General features: G+C 38.7%; 2 protein-coding genes across 4 annotated transcripts; both read left to right on the top strand.

Annotated features, from left to right (window-relative positions):
- Positions 1–5,526: 5,526 nt before the first annotated feature.
- LOC110092546 (UPF0047 protein YjbQ) lies at positions 5,527–19,074 on the top strand. 3 transcript variants are annotated; one of them, XM_020817138.2, is made up of 7 exons: positions 5,527–5,840; positions 11,678–11,717; positions 11,834–11,928; positions 12,022–12,055; positions 17,664–17,718; positions 17,803–17,845; positions 18,802–19,074. In XM_020817138.2, the coding sequence occupies exons 1-7, from the start codon at positions 5,616–5,618 to the stop codon at positions 18,871–18,873; spliced, it is 564 nt and encodes a 187-aa protein (XP_020672797.1). In that variant the 5' UTR covers positions 5,527–5,615; the 3' UTR covers positions 18,874–19,074. The 3 variants fall into 3 exon arrangements, with proteins under 3 accessions (XP_020672797.1, XP_028549744.1, XP_020672796.1); XM_020817137.2 differs by having other exon boundaries at positions 5,529–5,840; positions 11,678–11,738; positions 18,802–19,070; XM_028693911.1 differs by lacking the exon at positions 17,803–17,845 and having other exon boundaries at positions 5,528–5,840; positions 11,678–11,738.
- A 1,449-nt stretch (positions 19,075–20,523) lies between these two features.
- Positions 20,524–21,463, top strand: LOC110092547 (40S ribosomal protein S15). Its single transcript, XM_020817139.2, is given in 4 exon segments — positions 20,524–20,670; positions 20,765–20,916; positions 21,001–21,034; positions 21,037–21,463. Coding segments are annotated over 4 exon segments (315 nt in total). The 5' UTR covers positions 20,524–20,667; the 3' UTR covers positions 21,163–21,463.
- The last annotated feature ends 822 nt before the right edge of the window (positions 21,464–22,285 follow it).

Here is a 22,285-nt window from a genome sequence, read left to right as displayed (position 1 = left end):
TCACTCACAATGTAGTAGGAGTTGGGAAAACAGGACAACCAAGCCTCAGTTATGAAGGTTCTGTCAAGCTTAATATGTATCGGGTTATCCAGCCTATGGTTATACCAAGTAAAGAAATGACCAACAGAGGGTAATGCCGAAACTCTTGCATTAAAGACAAAGTTATTGAGTTCACCCATTTTACTATGAGATAACGGAATTCCCCCAACTTTATCCGAAGGGGAGATGCAGCAGTTAAAATCACCCAATATAGCACACGGCAAATATTCATTACTAACCAGATGAGCCACCGTATCCCATAGCACTTGCCTCTCAGAAATGGAATTGGAGGCATAAATAACCGAAACGCAACAGATATCCGAATTATCAGCTTGAACAACACCATGTATTACTTGACTAGAAGTAAATAAAGGTTTAAAGTGCACCTTCTGAGCATTCCACTTTACCCAGATACAACCAGGAGAAGAGAATGAGAAATTGTTGAAAGAGCCCTCAACAGGGAAAACTTTGTGGGCATTGGAAAACCAGTCATCAAGCACCGCAGTCGCAGTAATTTTTGCTTCCAAGATAAACAACATATCTAGCTTAAATTTATTAACCAAAGACTTGCACGATAAAACTTTAGAGGCATCATTGAACCCTCTAATGTTCCAAGAAGCCATACGAGGAAGGGTCATTTATGTTTATGTTTGGGATTGTTTGCCTTTTTGGCTTGCTTGCTCCTTGTGTTTTTTGGGCTGTGAAATTCATTGGCCGAATCATTGTTGAAATTGGAGCTCTTAGAAGGGTTGTTCTCAGAGGAAAGTTGGGCAGAGGAAGGTAAGGAGGAAATTTTCTATGTTTTGGGTTTAAATTTAACTCTTTTGGGTTCCAATAAGGCCTCCCATTGCAAATTCAAAAAAATTTCACGATGTTTAAAACTTTTTTTTTTCAACTGATTAAGAAAAATTCACATATAAATCATACACGTAGATTTTGAGACATAGTTTTTAAAGCCGGCTTTAAACATAATTTTTACTCCAAATTACGTGTAACTCAAAGCAAGAAATTTTAGTAGAGGGATAATTGTTTAGTTTACAATCTTGACTAAATTTACATACTATATATACTTTTATATAACAAAAAGACGACAAAATTTAGCAAAATGAAGATTGAAATTATGATTGATTTAATACAATGTCTTGAAGGGAGGCCTACCTTACATCATGGGAGTGGTCATGCATTGTAAGTTTTTCAAAAATATGATATTAAGCCAAAAATTCTTTCAAAAAATACATATTACTTTCGCATGTGAATTAATAGGTAGTGATCAGATCGTGACGAAGAAACTTGTCCTCAAAAGGAGACCCTTTAGACACTCGCCCAAACTAATCATACAATTCGACCTTAGCAGGGTGTGGGGTGAATCAAGGATGCTCCATCAAGCAAAGACACTTGCCACACGTTGAATACATTTATGGGGAAATTTAACTACAGCAAAGAACATAGAGGGTAAAGAGGTTTGCTTAACAAGTAATGAAATTGCGTAGTTTCCTACGAATAGCTCCACAGGTAAACATCCAAATCCAGATATAGCATTTTCCAATTATTAAATTCTTATTACTAATTTATTATGTGATAATTAAAATTAAAGCTCTATAGTATGTTATAACTAATGATTTTGTCCTTACATGCAAGTTAAGCGAGCAAATTTCTCCCCGCATTATATTTCTGCATGTATTTATTGTTATTTTAGACCTTCACCAATCTAGTAAGATTGTGTTACAATTATTTTTTACATAAAAGTAAAATTTACTCTACCTCCTAAAAGATACCTCATCGATTCTTAAACCACTGCAGAGTGTCGTTGCAACGCATAGCAATTACAACGGGAGCTGCAAAGAAAGTTGTGGCTATTATAATCTTCGGGATAAGCGAAAAATTGTGCTGCAATAATCCTATTTTTTGATAGTAAGAGATATACAATCAAGCAAGTTAACAATCAAAACACCTACGTGTCGCTATATAATCATAACATAATCAATCAATAAAATTCATTTGTCATACGCATCATAAGAGTTAGTCTTACTTTGATTTATATTTTTAGATTGTTGAAGAAAAAAAAAATTTTAGCTTATAAAAGAGTATCTATTCATAAGCAAAGTAGGTGAATACTATAGAATAAAATAAATAACAGAATATTCTTATTTATGAGGATAGAGATATACTTAGAAACATATTTGATTATGATATGCAATAACCATATCCATCAATCCATCAAAGGGGTTAGTCTCCCTTTGATTTATATTTCTACTTTATTAAATAGGGAACATCTTTCTTATATAATATTATTGAATGATAAGAGTGTATATAGGCGAAATTGGGTTTATACAATATGCAAGAAAGGAAGACGGCAGTATTTTGTTTACTTTGAAAATTTAAAGTGAACGTTAATAAAAATATATGATAGTTATTCTAACCTTAGACAATGAAATATAGGGGTGTCAATATTTAACACAATCCGAAAATTTGACTTGAATCGGACAAGAAAATTTCGGGTTCGGGTCAACTCGAACCCGAAATAGGTCGGGTTCGTGTTAGAGTTTTCGACCCGTTTCAAAAATCGGGTTTGATTAGGGTTGACCCAGAAACCCGAAAATAACCCGGATTGGCCGGCTGATCGAGCTGCCCCCCGCATGATCGAGCTGCCTTCCGTTGAGCTCCGCTGACCTGCTAGCCCCGCGCGTGACCGAGCTGCCCTGCCCCCCGCTGTCGCGTTCCAAGATATGAATCGACTTGTATATTGATGTTTTAAATTTTATAGATGTTTGATAGACTGTTAATTGAAAGTTGTAGATAACTCTGATAAATTGTTTGAGAAATAGATTGACATTCTTTCCAAGTTAGATCTTGGGGCATCACAAGCTGGCCCCGCTGTCACGTCGCGCGTGACCGCTGTCGCGTTCCACTGCCGCCGGACACCGGCTGAAGGACCGTCGATGCTGCTGAAGCCGCCGGACGCAACTGCGGCAAATTTGCTCACGGGGTTGTTGTGTCTCCGGGTAGGGTCGGGTTGACCCGAACCCAAAGCGGGTCGGTTCGGGTCCAGAAAATCAACCTGTTTGTAAAAGCAGGTCGGGTTCGGGTTGACCTAAATTGTGCCGGGTCATTTCCAGGTTCGACCCGAACCCGACCTATGACCCGAAATTGACACCCCTAATGAGATATAACAATATTTTTTAATAGTATTTTTTTAAAATAAAAAGACAATTAGCACAATTGTATTTTGTTTTTTTTTAATACATGATTACCGGCAATGTAGATAGCATCATGATATAATTTAAAATCATAGGCTAAATTATTTTAATATTAATCTCCCCTTAGAGGGTTGTAAACCACATCTTCTTAGAAATATCTTATACAATAATAATAATCTCTTTACATATAAAAGATCTACATATTCATATAAAAATTAATGCAATTAATATTACTTATAATGGTTTTGGCTTTTTTAAAAGCATCTACATTAATGACTTTTAACTAATTATTAAAGAGCATAAACACAATCATTAAGCAAATGCACTATCTTATAACAAGGCAAAAGGCCTTAGCAAAAGGGGAGGGAAATTAAAGCATGGTAACTTGTTGGGTAGGAAAAAAGAGACCAGCTAACTAGGGATAAATGGATATTTGCTCTTCAATAATATAAAAATAATGTTAAAAAATAATAAAAAAAACCTTATTTATTTTTTTAAAAGAATAATTAGGGAGTTGAACCACCCATATAAAAGAAGATATATGTGGCTAGCATCATCCACCAATCCATTTGTTTATATTAACCCTTTATTTAGGGGCAAATTATTAGGTCCAGTCACCGAATCTAAATTTGTGTCTGGATTGGTGCACTTTTCATGCACTTTTACTACGCCTTTGATGCATTTTTTGCAAAAGGACACCTAATACATAATTTTAATTGCATATTAGCTATTTTTTATTGAATATTTGTAAAAATAAAGCAAAAACTCAACAAACATCATACTCATTGAGTATTTGCTGCGCTTTTTAAATACTCAATAAAAGGACAACAAAAGGGCATCTAATATACAATTAAAAATATGTATTAGGTACCATTTTGCAAAAAAATACATCAAAATCGCATTAAAAGCGCAGGCAATCCGGACGCAAATTTTGGTCCGGTGTCTGGACCTGATAATTTCCCTTATTTAGGAGGATATGAGCGCTACAAAAAGCCTATATTTTCTACAGAGTTTTGTCCTCTGTCCCTCCATTCCCACACAGGTTATCGAGTCATATCTTTCGTAACTCACTTGCTTGAAAATTTTAATTTCTTTGAATTTAATTTAGACGACCAAACTTGAAGTGATTAATTTATTTGAATGTTAAACTCTCATAAATCAGCTGCTTACTCTTATGTAAATAGCTTAAAATAGTTCAATAATATTGGTTTTGACTAGTTATGAAGTTAATATCATTTAAAAAAAGACTATTAAATTCATTTGTTTATATATGATATGATCAATTTACTAAAATTTTAAGGAAAGCTAAAAAATGTGAACAACAAATTTTATTATTACTTCATTCGATTTAGATAATCCATTTAAGGTTGTAAAAATGGATTGCAACTCGGGTTCAAGTCGAACCCGATAGTGACTTGCTTCTATTTGACACTACTCATTTTTGCAAATGGATTAGATTTTTAGACCCGAATCCAACCCGCCTCGGATCTGGGTCAACCTGACATGACCCAGCTCTTTGGCGTTCAACAATCAACAGTGATGACGAGAGCCTGGATTGGGGAATGAGTGAACGACGGAAACGAGCCGAGCGGCGACGACGAGGCAGAAAAGGAGGCGGCAATGGCAAAGGCGGAAAAATGGCGGATGGAGGCTACTTGATGAGGATGGCTGACACGAACGGAGCCTGGAGGATGGCTGACGTCGAACAAAGCATGGAGGACGAACGAACGACAAATTCCTATAGTATGGTTGGATTTAAGTCAGATTTTTGGATCATGTCAAATATTGACAGCCCTAATCCATTATAAAAAAAATAATTGAATTTTAAATTTTATAAATAAATAAAAATCATTTTAAAGCTGCATATGAAAAATCCCCTACTTTTAGGCTTCGTTTGGGACTGCTTTTTTATTGCTTTATAAAACGGAGTTTTAGTACAATTTTTTTTTTATTTTTGTACTAAAACTCCGTTTTAGAAAGCAATAAAAAAGCCGTCCCAAACGAAGCCTTAATTAGCTTTATTAGATGGCTAGCAAAACTTTAATGAAAAATCCCCTACTTTTAGGCTTCGTTTGGGACTGCTTTTTTATTGCTTTATAAAACGGAGTTTTAGTACAATTTTTTTTTTATTTTTGTACTAAAACTCCGTTTTAGAAAGCAATAAAAAAGCCGTCCCAAACGAAGCCTTAATAATTAGCTTTAGATGGCTAGCAAAACTTTACAGCAAGCGCAACAGCCGTGAGCTAACCAAGCAACCACAACCGCAAATATAAAGCCCGAGCAGCCATCAAAAGGGAGACAAATATTAAACTTTTGCTCTTAGGCCTCACCCTTCCCAGTATCAGTAACCACTCGACCTCGTCTGCAGTCCAGGGCGCGATGCAGGCCACCGCGGCGTTCTTCGCAACGCCATCCATTTCTCGTCGGCCGCTACCATACCACTGTGTTAGGGCGCAGCGCAACTCTGTCGCCGCAGATCTCTCGACCTTACCTGACGCTTCCAGCTCCACCTCGAGCTCGAGGGCGATTCCGTCGGTAAAGTGGGCCCAAAAGACCGTCGTCATTCCTCCCCAGAGGCGTGGTTGTCATATCGTCACCTCTAAAGTAATTAGTCCATTTTGTTTCTCTTCTTTATTCTTGTGGATCTTGGGGGTAGTTTCAGCCTCCTTTTTCTTCATTTCTCCGCCATGTCCCCATCTTGCCATGTTTTCGATCGTCTACATCCAGAAAAGGGAACCGTTCATAGTTCCTATTCCTGGGTATGTAGGACTGTTGTTGGATTGTTTTTTGCTTTTTTGTTAGAATTTCCATTGATTGTTGATCTCCTAAAGCCGCTACAATGTGGTGGTCAATGGGCGGTCTGGAATACCAAGCAAGATGAGAAATGGAAATAGCGTAAGTCTGTAAGTTATAATTATTTTTTCATAAATTAGATTATAATAAGGGTTTCAGTTATGTAGAAATGATTAAGTTGGACTTTCTCATGATTTAAATCTAGAGTATGCTATTGTAAGCCCAATGCTGCCTAGGCTGATAGTCAGGTATTGTTGATCACTAAAACCTAGCTCAAAACAAGTCGGTCAGTTAATAATACATATGATAAGTATAAGTTGCTTAAGGATATGATGATCTCGACAGTGGGTTCAATTTTTCAAAGCTTTTTGACACAGTATTTCCATACTCAACAAAACTCTCATTATGCACCAAGATCATTTGAAGTCATCGTGGCTACTAGCCCAAATCACCAAATGACCTAGCCCATGTCTTAAAGCTGCTACCCGGCTCATAGTGAGGTAAATGGAGACTTCTTTAGAACTAGTCCTTCACTTGAACTTGTTATGAGTTCTTAATGTAATTTTATAAGCTACATGTTAGCTAGATTACTTTAAATACTTGACTAAACCTATAAATAAGTGTTCAAAGGAGAAATTATTATGTGCAGACACCGGACGGACCAAGACCAACCAGAATGAGCCACATCACTCGGTACACAGCGATACCAAGCACTGGTACCGAGCAAAAAGTGATGTGGCGCGTTCTGGTTGGCCTCTGGACGGCGTCCGGTGTACGCACAGAATAATTTGTCCAGGGTAGGGGACACCAAATCATATGTAGATAATGTTGTACTTTCTAAGTAATATAGTGAAATCCTAGAGTTTCTCTCTCTACGCTACCTCACTCTTCTCTTTTTATCTTTCACTTTCCATATTATTAGTAAAATTCTGTTGTCAACTACGAGCATGTTTGGATCTAACAATTGCTATTTGTTGATCGAAAAGATATCGAAGAAGAATGAATTAGTCATCATTATTATTATTTAAGATCTGAAAGTAATGACACCCATAAAAGAATTAAAATGCAATACAATGATAGAATAATAAAATATAGAGGAAATTATAAAAAATATAACTTCCGATAATGCTCAGGCCAGCTCCCCGCATCAAAGTCCGATGATCACCGAGACCACCATTCCGCCCGCCCTGAAGTTCCTGATTTCTAACCTCAAAAACATCATTCACATTCACCTCAGCTCCGACAACTACCCCATCTGGAGGCTTCAAACTCTCAAAATCTTCTCAGCCAATTGATTCGACGGCCATCTCACCGGCACCTCAAAATGCCCACCGGAATACATTCCCTCCACCGCCTCAGGCATCATCCCGAACCCTCTGTACGCTTCATGGTCGTTTCTCGACCAAAACCTCGCATCAGCTTTATGCTCCACCATCACAGCCCCCATACTACCATACATTCTCAATCTCTCAACCTGTCACGAGATTTGGCTCACACTCGAGAAGCGCCTTCAGCCCTCCAACCGCAGCCGCGTCATCCAACTCAAAAACGAGCTGTACAACGTCTCCATGAAAGACCTCTCCATGTCTCAACACCTTAACCACATCAAAACAATAGTAGACAACATCTCTGCTGCAGGCTCTGCAATCGATCAAGAAGATATCATCTTCTACATACTCAATGGCTTATTACCATCCTACCAGTCCTTCAAAACAGCCATACAAACCAGATCTGAGCCCATTAGCCTTGATGAACTCTATTCTCTCCTATGCAGTGAAGAAATCAACTTAATGACATAGCATCTCAAGCTAACATCGGCAGATACACCAACTGTGGCATACACAGCAACCAGAGGTCGCAACTCCTCCTATCGCGACCGCGGCCGAAGCTACAGCGACAACTCACAGTCGCATCGATCCACACCACCAATGAATCGTGGAAGAGGAAAACCAACACCATATCAACGCGTCTTCTGTCAAATTTGCGGAAAGTCTGGTTACTCTGCCCTCCATTGCTGGCACCGATCAGATCTTACCTATACCCCACCAGCTGCCTCGCCGGCCAAAGCTCTCTACTCCGGCACCTCTCCCACATCGCCAGACTGGTATCTGGACTCAGGCGCTACAGCTCACATCACTGCAGACGCGACCCAGCTCAAGCAACCAAAAACTTACGCTGGTTCCGACGTGGTCTCCATTGGCGACGGGTCCACCCTCCCGATATATAGCACAGGAGACGGACTTCTTCCCACGCCCACATCTCATCGTAAGCTTCACCTCAAAAAAATTCTTCATGTTCCTCATATCTCTCATAATCTACTCTCTATACATCAACTCACAAAAGATAACAAATGCTCTGTTTTGTTTGATTCCCATGGATACCGTATAAAGGACCTGACCACCCGTGAAGTTCTTCTCAACGGTCGGAGCTCCCACGGTCTCTACCCAATCGTCATTCCACCACCAATTTTGGCCAACAAAACCACTGCTCTCACTGCTCGCACTGCCTCCAGCAAATTATGGCATTCTCGTTTAGGACACTCTCACAATTTTGTAACTAAATCTGTCATGAAATCACTTAATCTGAATGCACCAGTGCATACATTTTGTTGCGTCTCTTGTAATGTGGCCAAGAGCCACAAACTTTCGTTCAAGCCTCTTCAAAAATCTGTAACTACACCTTTTTCACTAATATATAGCGATGTATGGGGGCCCTCCCCCATCCCATCTTCTAATGGCTTCAAATATTATGTCCTCTTTATAGATGATTATTCTAAATTCTCCTGGCTCTATCTAATGCACTCCAAATCGGAGACATATCACAAATTTGTTCACTTTCTCCAAATGATAAAAAATCAATTCAACACTAACGTAAAATACTTTCGATCGGATAATGGAGGCGAATACACTTCAGCATCATTCAAAAATCTTCTCGCCACCGAACGTATCATTCACCAATTAACATGTCCATACACCACAGAACAAAACGGCGTCTCTGAACGCAAACACAGACATATCCTGGAAACGACCCGAGCTCTACTACATGAAGCCCATCTCCCTCTCACCTTCTGAACTGATGCCCTTCTCACGTCCGTCTTCCTAATAAATCGTCTTCCATCCAAAAATACTTCTCTCAAATCCCCCTATCAACTACTAACCTCAAAACAACCAAACTACCACCACCTCAAAATTTTCGGGTGCCTCTGCTTCCCGTGGCTCCAACCACTCTCCAGCAACAAACTTTCACCACGCTCAGCACCATGTACCTTCCTCGGTTACTCTAACAGCTCAAACAAATATCGCTGTTATAACCCAGCCACCAAAACAATTATCATCTCGCGCCATGTAATTTTCTATGAAGATCAATTTCCCTATGTCAAAACTTCAACTACACAACTCAGCAAACCCACCTCTACCTCGGTATCACCCCTACTCCTTACTCCCACATCCATACAAACTCCACCTTCACCCACTGCTCAACTACCCGATCACCCAGCTCACACACCTCCCTCACATATGTCTACAAGCCACTCCTCCTCTAACAAATCCTCACATCTCTCAGCACCTATACCCACACCACCGATAGAATCCCTTCCCAGTCCAACCCATCACCCCATGCTTACCAGATTTAAGACCGGCAATCTGAAACCAAAACAAATTTTCACTCTCTCAGCCACCCAAACTAATATCAGCACTCCATCCACCTTCACTCAAGCCAATAAAGATCCAAATTGGAGAGCAGCCATGTCTTCAGAATTTCATGCCTTACAAAATCAAGGCACCTGGGATCTCATCACTCCTCCACCAAACCAACCCATTTTAGGCTGCAAATGGACATATCGTCTCAAACTCAAACCCGATGGCACCATCGATCGCTATAAAGCGAGGCTAGTAGCCCAAGGATACTCCCAACAATTCGGTATCAACTTCCACGAAACCTTCAGTCCCGTGGCCAAAATGCTGACCATCAGGCTCCTCCTAACCATAGCACTTCATCATCACTGGTCTATCACACAATGCGACATATCAAATGCCTTTCTCCACGGATCCCTTCATGAAACCGTGTTCATGAAGCAACCTCCCGGGTTCACCGACCCCTCTCATCCAAATCACGTCTGCAAATTACATAAAGACATCTACGGCTTGCGCCAAGCTCCTCGTCAATGGTACCACACATTCTCTTCCTTCCTTCTCACTCAGCAATTCACTATAAGTCAATCCGATCCATCTCTTTTTCTTTATCATAATCAAACCACACATACATATCTTATTCTCTATGTTGATGATATTCTCATCACCGGAAACAACTCCAATCATATCTCCTCTCTTCTATCCAACCTTAAGCAACAATTCCATCTCAAAACTCTCGGCCCTGTTTCCCTCTTCCTGGGAATTCAAGTCACCAAAATAGAGCAATCCTATTTCTTGGATCAAAAACAATATGCTATCTCAATACTACAATCGGCTGGCATGGAAACGTGCAAACCAGCCCCCACACCTCTCTCCGTTTACACAAAACCAGCCACCGACAGTTCCTTACCTGTTTCTGATCCCAAACTATTCAGAGCAATCCTCGGTTCCTTACAGTACCTCACTATAACCAGGTCGGATATTGCCTTCACCACTAATCTCCTCTCTCAAGCTATGCATCAACCACTTAACTTCCACTTTCAAAAACTAAAACGTCTCCTCCGCTATATAAAGGGTACCCTCGACTTTGGTCTCCCCGTCACCACTGGCGATCTCACTCTACGTTCATACTCGGATGCCGACTAGGCCTCTGACCCCTCCGATCGCAGGTCCACCATTGGCCACTGCTCCTACCTCGGCAGCACCCTCATCTCTTGGAGTGTCAAAAAGCAACCAACGGTCGCCAAGTCATCCACTGAAGCCGAATACCGAGCTTTAGCATCAGCTTCCATGGACATAGTATGGTTACGCCGTCTGCTAGCAGACTTTCATGCTCCTCAGCATTCACCAACACCTCTTCATTGTGACAATATTTCAGCCATGGCATTAGCCAACAATCCAGTCTTCCACGCTCGCACCAAGCACATTGAAATAGACTATCATTTCATTAGAGATCGCATCGGCGCCAATGAAATCACAGTTCATCACATCTCCTCTCAAGACCAACCTGCGGATTTGCTAACAAAGGCACTTCCTCCTAAGCAATTCAGCGAGCTGCGCACCAAACTCACCATCCAGCGACTGGATGCTTCGTTTGAGGGGCGGTGTTAAACCACATTGGCTTTCGGCTCATCCACTCCACGCTCCAGGCTTTTGGCTGTGCTCACAGGGAACTTTAGTCTATAAAAGCACCTGTCCACTGTTACAGGATGTCTCCTCTTAAGCTTATATATACCCTGTAAACAGTACCATGAATTAATGAAGCTTCATAACTAAAGTTCATCTTCAGTTCTTTCTCTGCCTGTACCGTATTCTTATATCAAGTACTTGATTGGAGATTTTAAGTTACTGCTAAACAAAGCTGCGAACTGGTGCTACTTTGCTGCTGTACCAATATGTAGACTTGATATATATAATTTTTAAACTAGTTTTTGGGGGGTTCCAAACTTCCATATAATTTTTCGTTCTTATGGTTTTCTCTAACCAAGTTTATGCTGCTTGATTGGTTCTTTCTGTCAGATAGTTAAGGCGATCGAGCAAGATCTGTCGGGTTTCGAATGTGGGCTTGCTCACCTTTTCTGTGAGCTATAAAGTTTTTCTCTTTTATATGCTGATGGTTCAACTTTGATTGATATGTCTTCTATTTCTAAATCTATAGCTGTTTTTTTTTTTCAGTGCATCATACAAGTGCCTCCCTTACAATAAACGAGAACTGTGACTCAGATGTTAGGCATGACACTGAAACTTTTTTGAACCAAGTTGTTCCAGAGGTTTTTTCACTTACACGCTTTCATTTCATTATGAGTCCAGATAATATCTAATCTGACTCTCTATCTTATTTTATTTTGATTGGTTCCTTTCAGGGTTGGTCTGCACCGTGGAAGCATACTCTGGAAGGTGATAGTTGCTTGGTGTTTCCATTCATGAGCCCCTTTTTTACATGCCAGATTTAAATGCACTCCATAAGCATTGGTGTTTCTCTTTTCGACATGTAAAACTGCTATTATACTGATTGTCGGTATTTAATTTTCTTTATGATTGTTGATTAACGTTGGACGTCTCAGTGTTAAGTTCGAATTTATTTCCTAACAATTACCAGTAGGATGTTTATATAATATGACAACCTCTATCATCTCTCGCAGTGTGCACCTACCTTTTGAAAGAGAAGATTAGGGTTATGAATCTCCCCAGTAAAATATATTATATCATTCCCCGTGTTTCAAAAAATGGATAAATATATATGAAATGTCTGCGTTTAGACTTCAATTAGTGACTTACATTTCTATTGTTATATTTCTTAAATTCTCATGAGCTATAGTCTCTTATTGAATTTTGCTGGTTGCTACCATCCTACAGGGGTCAAGGCTCACTATATATCTCCCACATTTGGTTATAAATTAAAATTAGAATCTTTATTTTATTGCTTAGGAGCTAAACATATTTGACATACGAGGTGATAAGTTGGGCACAACTGAAAATATTTCATATTCGTGTGATTCCCTGCTTTATGACTTTTTGTTATCAATTCCTTTTTTATTTCCTCAATGAAATATGATTAAGTTTGGGATTTTTCATGGAATGGTGGATTTGTGCTGATTTCAACTATAAAGCATGATTATCAAATTTGTCAAAACAAAGAAGCTTCCTTCCACCTACAAATCAATTCTTTTCCATGAATTTCACTTGCCACTTATTCTTCTCTACCCTAAAGCTTGGAGAGCAGGAAGTTCGTATTTCACACTGTATTTAACATTTCTTTTAGAAATGATTAAAAATATAGTAAGAGAGGAGACTATTTTCTAGATGTTGGCGTGAAAAAAAGCCATGTGGTCTTGGGTCCGCAAGTAGGTCTTGAACACATACGCGTACACAGGATTTAGAGAAGAACAAGGGCCAAAGATAAGAGATGTAACTGACCATTTAGAGAAGGGCAATTATGCAAATTTACTTTTTGATAGACTATTTTTGTAGCATCAACATACCAATAGATCTCACTTATCATGGTATGTGGAATGACAATGGACCTCTCAGTGTTTGGCATGTGGATTCACGGCACATGACTATCTTAGTCTAGTGGCTCCATATTTTCCAGTGAGCATGCATGCCTCCTTGTGGAAATTTCATTTTTGAGTTTAGATGGGGAGCCTAGTGATCAAGTTGCTCAAGAAGATGCTTTTGAAGTGGAATTAAAAGAAGAAACATGGGCAGTCTCATCGGGATGAAATTATCTCATTTCATTTCTCGAATTCTCCATAAGTTAACAGAATCCATTCCCTTTATAGTTATGTGAGATATCAATAAGCTTGTTTAGGTGGGTCAAGTAGTTAACTTTTGATTGAGTGGATATATTATTTGGTAGATAAGATGACATTTGGTTTTTTGGAAATTATAATGTATTTAGTCATATTGTTTAGTATATATAATTCATCAGTTGGAGTAATTCAAAGAGGTTTGTATTACTTGTGTTTGTCTTTTGAGAATGTTCCTAGTCCTGCTATCACTCATTATTTAGCACCTTTGTGAGTTCACATATTGTGAAGCTATTGGCATCATCCTATATGGCTATATTGAACCATTAAGTTAGGTCAAAATGCCAATTATATGGGCCTGGGTAGACGTCGGACAAATGTGGTTAATAGACCAAATGGAGCCGTAATCACCTGACCTAAGAATGACTTTGCATTGACAATAAGTGTCTTTAGATTAATTTATCTCAGATTATCCTCTAAGGCTTCTTGTACTATTGAGTGCACACATGTTGATTTCAAAATGGTTTTCGAAGATGTGATGGTTTTTGGTGTTCACATACTCTCTTATTCCTAAAACATATTTTAGTTTAACGGTTTTCGGAACGCCAGTCTTCTAAGACTCACAAAATACTTCCCTTTTCCTCTTTCTCAACCATCCCCATCCTCTTCAATGATGGCTTCTCTTAAGTCTTTCTTGGTGATCGCCATCCTTCAGGTGAAGATGGGAGGCGCAAGTCTTTCTTCCATTATACTTAGCATGTTGCCCACCATTACTGTTCCAATGTCAACAATGGAGACGATTAATAATATGCTGAGATTCATGCTTTTGGCAACACTGCATAAGGGGAGCTGTACAACTAATGTTTCTGCTAAGGCAAATGTCTTTGGAGATCTAGAATCAGTTGGGAAACCACTTGATATGTGTAAGAAAAAAGGCTTTGATTTTGGTGGAAATAATTATTGAGGGAAATTCATTACACAGGTCACTAACACAGAGTATAATGATTGTGTAATTTTCTGTGACGATTTTGTCAATCACTTAGTTGGGGAACCTTTAAACATCTGTGAGTTTAATGTTTTAGGAGAGTTGATAAACACTAGGATTTATATACTAGCCAATGAGAGGATGCAAAATTATCGATGGAGTGATAGCTATAGGGGTTTAGATTCCCTTGTGTAAGGCAAAGAATGTCTCCATTAGGGTAGAGGGCCATCGATCTTGAAACTCAAGTTGGTGATTTATATGCCCTACTTAAGGAAAGTAAGTGTGGCAATTAGATTCTAGAGTTAATGGTTGATGTTGACCTTGTTTTTCGCGCTTAGGCTCTTGAGTGTACTGGTTGTTGTTCGATTGAGCTAGATTTGGGCCCAAGTGGGCTCGACTGTGTCTGATCGACTCAATCGAGTCTCAATGAGTTGAGTTCGACTCGAATCGTTGTCAATTAGAACTCGATTTGAAATTGACTCGGATAGAGTCGAATTTGACTCGACGACACTTGGCTGATCTAGATCAACACATATTGACCCCGCCGAGCCCGATTTAATTTCAGCTGACGACAACTTCAATTTGATTCCATCAAATTAATATAATTGAACCTAATTGAATCCAAATCGATGCGAATTGACTCAAACCTAGCTCAATTTGAACCTGATTTTGGTCTAATCAACCCAATTTAATTCCAATTAAAATCCATTTGACTTTTCCTAACATTTGAATCTTTTTGATCTAACGGCTCCGAATATTCTGAAATTTGAAACCTGCCGCTATTGCAGTGTGCAGTCACGTGACCTCTTGTTCCGGTATTTTTTCTAGTTGGCTTGAGCGAAGGATTAGGCGGGACAGTGCCATTTTGATGCTTTGAAGTAGAGCAGAGCGTCGAAGAGCGGGGTTGAAGTAATTGACGAAGCATTCTACTCAAGGCATTCGCGCTCGAGGCTCTCCCATTCGCACTAGAAGTCGAGAACCCCCCCCCCCCCCCCCCCCCCCCCCCTTCTCTTTTCCTTCTCCCCCCCCCCCTCTTATTTTTGCTAAGACATTCGCACCCCTTCCCTTCTCCGTCTCCCTCTACATTCGCACAAACCAGGGCTTCCGCCCCTCTTCTTCTCCTTTGGATCGGACACGACCTATCGCCCCTCCCTGTTTGGAACCCCAGCTCCAGGACCTCAAGATGAACCCCTCTCCTCTTCGGTCTCCTTGAGTCGCATGCCCAAGAAGAGGCCGAACATCTGCTCCAACCGTCGGACTTGTTCGCCTCCTATACCCTAGCCGCCAGCTCTCCTATTTGATGTAGGTAACTTTCACTTCTTCTTCTAATTCTCCTTCTCTGCTATTTCCACTTCTTCTTTATTCTTCTACTTCTACTTCTTTACTTCTTCTCCTTCTTCTTTGTTCTTCTCCTTCTTCTTCTGTTTTCCCCTCCATCTCTACTTCTTTTCTTTCCTTTCCTATGTCTCTAATGTTCTTTGATCATCTCCCATGTTTTATCTTCACATTGTGCTGCTTTTACTTTGTTGGAGAGTGCTTCATTCTCTTTCTGATAGCGCAAGTCACACCACATCCCATTATGACATTAGCGGGACGCAGCTCACAGTTTTTTGTTGCGGTATAAGTCACCCCACATTCTCCCATGGCATTTGGTAGAATGTGACTTCATGGATCAGGAAGTTTCTTTTGTCTCTGTGATCTGAAAGCCGGTACATATCTCCCTTTATTGAAAATTTTATCTATAATTTTGATTGAGAAGTCCTTCTCTTTGAATGGGGAAACCAACCTTTGGTTTAATAAGATTGACATCAAATGTGCCTTCTCTTCAGAGTCGTGCCAAGGCAAATAGAAAGCTTCTTGACTTGATAAATGTGTCAAAGCATTCAAAGCATGGAGGAATTTATGGAGCTAATCTGGAAAGATTCAATAATCTACACTAACACGAAGATGGTATTCACTGGATTAAAAAAGGTAGCAAGGCATCAACAATGGTTTTCGTCCAAAGGGGGTAACGCAAAGCTAACTTCAGCTCCTACTCAATGGATGTTGCGTTATGATATTCAAATTTCACCCTAATGGGTAATACTTCATCAGCTTCACCTTCCAACTTAAGCAATGACACATCATTAGCTTTAACTTCCACCTTAAAAGGTGATATCTGATGGGATTAATGTTCACTCTAGTGGTGATATATCTCCGGTTTAGTCTCCATCCTTAAGGGGTTATACAAATTCGCATCGTTATCTCCTTTAGTGATGTGAAACTTGCACTTGCTAGTCTTTGAAGTTGTAATGCAATATCAACTACACTGAAATACATGGCCAAGCACTGTGTATGCTATGGGAAACTGATCTCAAGCTTAACAAACATATATTCAGCCATCAGGGATGATAATGAATTCTCTTATGGGATATTTCATTCTACCTTGAGTTATCAAGGGATCGTCTTAGATTAGGCAAATCATGATTGTTTTGATAAAATGCCAAACTATCATAGCTAGGGCTCATCCACAAGAACTAAAATTCATATGTAGAGCACATAGAACCTCATTCAATACTCATAACTATTGTTGCGTGCTAGAATATACGCGGCGGTAGAGTTTATAAATTTACGTCGTAGCGTTGTACGAGTATTCAGCACACAAGCAGGAAATAGAAATGATCAAAATCGGAGACCGTTTGGTAACTCAAATTGCGGTTTGACCCTTCCAACAGCGCTTCGGGTCCTTGATTCGGACTCATTTGGACTCGGATTGAGTTGAATTTGGTGTCGTTGGGTTCGTATTTCCGAGACGCTCAGTTTGACTATAAGCTCGCTGAAATCGGAGTTCGGGTGCTCCCAAAATTTATTTTTGAAGTTTCCAACTAGCTTTTGCCTCGGGATTCGTGCCCGATCAAGATAATTTTTGGAGCACGTATCAACTATAGCAAAAGCTGTCTAATTTAAAGCTATATTATCTTAGTCATAACTCCCTAAGATTGTGGTTCATGATTAATATTAGCTATATTTTTTTATCGGGAGGGGAGATGGGAGCGAAAGCTAACCAAGAAGGTTGTACACATAAAAAGTCTTGACCTGAGATATAGACTAAATTTTGTTTATTACAATCTATCCTCTAAAACTCTCTATTTTGCTTCACATGAACCTAGTAGCCTCTTTAAGAATCCATAATAAACCAGAATAAAATATTGCCTAGTTTGTCAGTAGCTTTCCTACTATGTTCTTCCAGCTTTGTGTTATGCATCTGAACTGTCTAAATGCTATTTCTCAGGGCCTGATGACATGCCAGCGCACATTAAATCATCAATGTTTGGTTGTGCCCTCACGTATGTTTTTTAATTTCTCTCTACATGTTTTCATCTATTTCTTCCAAAAACAAATATAATTTTATATAAGTGCATTGATTGCAGGATTCCAATTACTAATGGTCGTCTAAATATGGGAACTTGGCAGGTGAACTTATTTATTTCTGCCATATGCATGCATCAAAATGCTAAAAGTTTCAAACAAATGTAATGTTCACTTTAAGCTGCATGTCTTTAAGAGAATGCAGCTGCCATTGTTAGAGCATGTCCAACCGAATGCCGAACATGCGTATGGTCGCTCCAGCCGAACGTCAAAATCTTCCGCTATTTGCTTGCGGGTGAACAGTGCGACGCCAATATTGGCGTGGCACTGTTCACATACACAATTTTCCTATCTCAACTGGATTTGCCGAAGAAACCACAAATGAGGAGAAAGGCGGTTATCTTCGCAGAAGCGCACAAAATGGAGTTCGATTGGAGATGAATCATGGCATTTTTTAGTTTCACTGCATTTTGAAGTGAAAAATGGGATTTTCGGTTGGAGACTCTCTTAGGAGAAATTTTCTATGCTATCACCGAACGGTTCAGAGGCAAATTAGAATGCTCCACATCGCCCGGTACTGAGCGGTACACATCAAAAAATGACGTGGCTCGTTCTGATTTGCATCTGGATGTCGTTCAGTGACCGCACAAAATAATTTCACAATTATTCGGTGACCGCACAGAATAATTTCACCTAAATGAATTATAAAGTTAAATTTTACTTGTGGCTATTTGGTTGGTAGCATTTTTAGAGATTTGAAAATACCTCAAAATCTTTATTTTTCATACATTTGAAAATCACCCAAATCTCTCGAGCTAAGCCTATTTGTGATTCCCACTCGCTACCACCTGCCCTCGTCCCATTTCATTTCATTTAAAATGTGTCATAACAAACACGCAAATAAACAAATAATTCATTGTATTCAATCTGCATCCAATCAAAGAACTCTTGTATTTTTAAAATGTTATGTATTTCAGTGATTTTGTATGTCTAAAATGCATGTACTTTACAAACATTCAACCAAACAATTATTTAATAATCTTTCTTCTCATGTATAACAGGGCATTTGGTTGTGCGAGCATCGCGACCATGGAACACCTCGACAAATTGTAATTACTCTCAATGGAATTTAGGTGAAAACAACTTTGGATCATGAAGAGGCCATGAAAAGCCTTTACCCTGTAACTCTACTACACTATGCTCTAGAAACAGTAAATTTTTTTCTTCAATTTGGTCTGTTTATCTTCAATGTTTTTGCCATTGGTATAAACATAGAATCATGTAAACGAAAATATAGTAAATGCTTGGCTGGAAAAGCTATCTTTGTTTTCAGAGGGAGCAATGCCTTCATTTTGGTATGAAATCAAGTAGGGTACTTGCTATTTGCAGAGGGAGTTGTGGTTTTCTATGATCAAATTGAAGCTTCGTAGCTACTTTTAAGGATTACTGTTCTCTGTTGGGAGATATGTTTATGATATTAAACAATTACGTTTATTTAATCGGTTCAAATTAAAACATAAATGAAATTTAATGGATTCTTAATATATAATTTTAGTAAAAATTTGATGATTATTCAACTGTTTAAATAATATATTTTTGATGTTTTATTATTAAGGCAATGTTTGGGACAGTTTTTTTATTGCTTTCTATCATAAATTTTTAGTACAACATTTTGTCATAAGTAGTGAAAAGTAGTAACCAAAAGTTATCTCAAATGAAGGTTAAGATTTTGTTTGGGATAATTTTTTTATTGTTTTATTTTTCAAGCTGTAACCACAATTATTGTTTAGTTATTATTTTCAATAAACGTGAAATGTTTAGGCTAGTAAATTATTTTCTGCAATATTTTTCACATTAAAGGATTTACATGTTGAAAGCATTATTTATGATTTTTGGAATCAATATGATCCATCCAAAAAAATGTTTTGAATATTTTGCTAAAATTATTAAATTTATAAATAGACATTGTTCTTCATAGACCTATGCTTAAAATTGCAAATAGCTTTGAGGTCTTAAAATTTTTAGAGCAACAACTGGCATTCTATGCCGACAAGCCTTGCCAGCAACCACCATTACCCCATTATGGCCACAAAACCACCATTGCCCCATAATTTTGCTGGTAATAATAACTTTGCTGGTAATAATGTCGATACACATCATCTCATCAAGGCCAAAACATTGATGTACACTATAGCCTATAGGGCCAATATATGCAATTGCCACAAATATTGACTCTCACTAACTTGATCCTTCATTGTCGACACAAATGCTGACAATCATCTGCATCGTCTGTCATAGATAATAACATTGATGAACACCATCTCCTATAGGACCAATACATGTCATTGACATAAAATACCAACATTCTTTGACTTTACTGCTCATCATCGCATTGACTTGCTTGAAAATAACTAACTTAACTTAGCCCAATTTTTTTTTGGCAATTGAATGGAGAAGAACTTTTTCTAGCACGCGTAAAAATTTTATTGCTCATACAAAGGAGAAATTATTATGTGCAGAATTCGGATGGGAAGAATAGTCCGAATTATGAATGTACCACTGTGTCTATAAAAATTTAATTTATATTGTAAAAAAAATTATACATAAAGTGTATAGTCAACTCCACTAAGAATAATTTCTCATACAAAGTATATTTTCTACAATGCAAATACTCTGGCCACAATCATATTAGCACTTACAAGTTACAACTGATGCAATCCATTCGGGGATTAACATGAAAATACAATTTTACCCTTAAGTTTGTATCATAGTTTGCGGTGCTAAAATAAGGATATATCGGGCATTCGGATGAAAACGCAAATCAGCTATAAAAGGGAAGCAACTTTTTTCGACCCTCGCTACTGAAGCCCTAACCCTAGCTTATCAGCGGCAGCATTCTCGCGACAATCTAACGAAGCTCGGTAGCCATGGTGAGTTTCGGATCCTTCTTTGTGGTCGATTTTCTTTGTAGGAATCTTCACTGTTAAACCCATTATGATTGCAACGCTTTTTTTGGTCGCAAAGGCGGACATCTCGGATGCTGTTGATGTAGGCGGAGCGCAGCCCAAGAAGAGAACTTTTAGGAAGTTCTCATACAGAGGGGTTGATCTTGACCAGCTCCTGGATATGGGCACCGATGAGCTTGTTAAGCTCTTCCCCGCCCGCGCTCGTAGAAGGTTGAACTCCTGCGCTTCCATCTTTTTGGCATTACGGGCGATTTCATGCATATTTGCGTAATTTTCTTTGATTTCTAATTTTAGGTTTCAGCGAGGTCTGAAGAGGAAGCCCATGGCTCTCATCAAGAAGCTTCGCAAGGCGGTATAGTGCTTTGTTCATTTGTTTTTATTAATTTATTTTTCTGTTGGATTTCGTCTACAATCTCGGTTCCATTTGTGTCTCTGAATTTAGTATCCACTCGATAGTTATTAAGCCTCCATTTTTTACGTGTCTTTCTCTTATTGTTTCCCAGCGTTCTAGGGTTAGACCTTGCACCAGTGCTGTTTTTGATATGTTGCATTCCAATCAGTAATGTGTTTAGGAGGTGATTTGGTGAACCAACAGTGTCCCTGTTACCTAATTAAAATGGTGCACATGGTTTTTTATACTCCCAAGTACTCTAATGGGTTTGCTATACAAGTTTAGTTTTTAGTGTTTTTTAGTTTCATGTATTTGCAGCGCTGTAACTAAGAACTGGAAGAAATAAATGGCACCGCATTAGATGCATACTTTTTTTTTTCTAATTTGCTTTAAGTAATTCCTTAGTTATTGATATGAATAACCACATTGTTGTGATATGGATAATGAAGATGTTGATGATGAACTGATGTGTTTTGAAAATTCCCTAAAGCTGATCTGAAGCCTGATGTTGGATTTGTTTCAGGAAGAATTGCAACTAATTAAATGATATAACCAATTTAATATTTTTATTAGTTTCGACCCATTTGGAGTTGAATTAGTTTAATTGTGGGCTTGTGGGTCTAGAAGTGGCCTCCTTTCTTAGCAAATGAAATAGATAAAATGTTAATTATGTGTGATTGGTGTCTGTTTTGCAAAAAGAATAAAAGAGCCTTTGAGTAACTCTTTGTTAATACTTAATCCAATGAGTCGAGTGAATCTTCTTGATGCAAGCAAAATTTTGGGAAAAGTCCCAAATGTTTGCGAGCAAATGAGATACTTTCTAGGATAAAGAAAATGCACAAAATTCTCAAAATTAGGCAAAATACGACAAGACAAACTTTATAAATAAAATATGACGCTTATAATAAAGGACACTTACAAGACGCTTACAAAAGGACTTACAAACTTTCAAAACATAAACTCCTAAAACTACATTTCCTTGAGAAGAAGGATACAGGTGGGATGATCACTTGCGGCTAGAAGAAAGAGATTGGAAGCCGAGATGAAACATAGCTCGCAAGCTATAGAGAAGAGAAAAGATGGGGGGACATAGCTCGCAAGCTATAGAGAAGAGAAAAGATGGGGGACATAGCTCGCAAGCTATTCTCAAAGAAGAAAAAACCCTCAGGTTTTCTCACTCCAAAAATC

Source organism: Dendrobium catenatum, unplaced genomic scaffold, assembly GCF_001605985.2.
Source record: "Dendrobium catenatum unplaced genomic scaffold, ASM160598v2 fragScaff_scaffold_45, whole genome shotgun sequence".
Taxonomy (NCBI): domain Eukaryota; kingdom Viridiplantae; phylum Streptophyta; class Magnoliopsida; order Asparagales; family Orchidaceae; genus Dendrobium; species Dendrobium catenatum.
This window is presented reverse-complemented; position numbering and strand designations above follow the sequence as displayed.

What these genes read in the sequence shown, in the direction of transcription:
- LOC110092546 (XM_020817137.2), top strand. Translation starts at nt 5,616, where the DNA reads ATGCAGGCCACCGCGGCGTTCTTCGCAACGCCATCCATTTCTCGTCGG. An exon ending in ATGTTTGGTTGTGCCCTCAC is followed by an intron (nt 17,719 to 17,802) that starts GTATGTTTTTTA and finishes CATTGATTGCAG; the next exon opens with GATTCCAATTACTAATGGTC. An exon ending in TAAATATGGGAACTTGGCAG is followed by an intron (nt 17,846 to 18,801) that starts GTGAACTTATTT and finishes CATGTATAACAG; the next exon opens with GGCATTTGGTTGTGCGAGCA.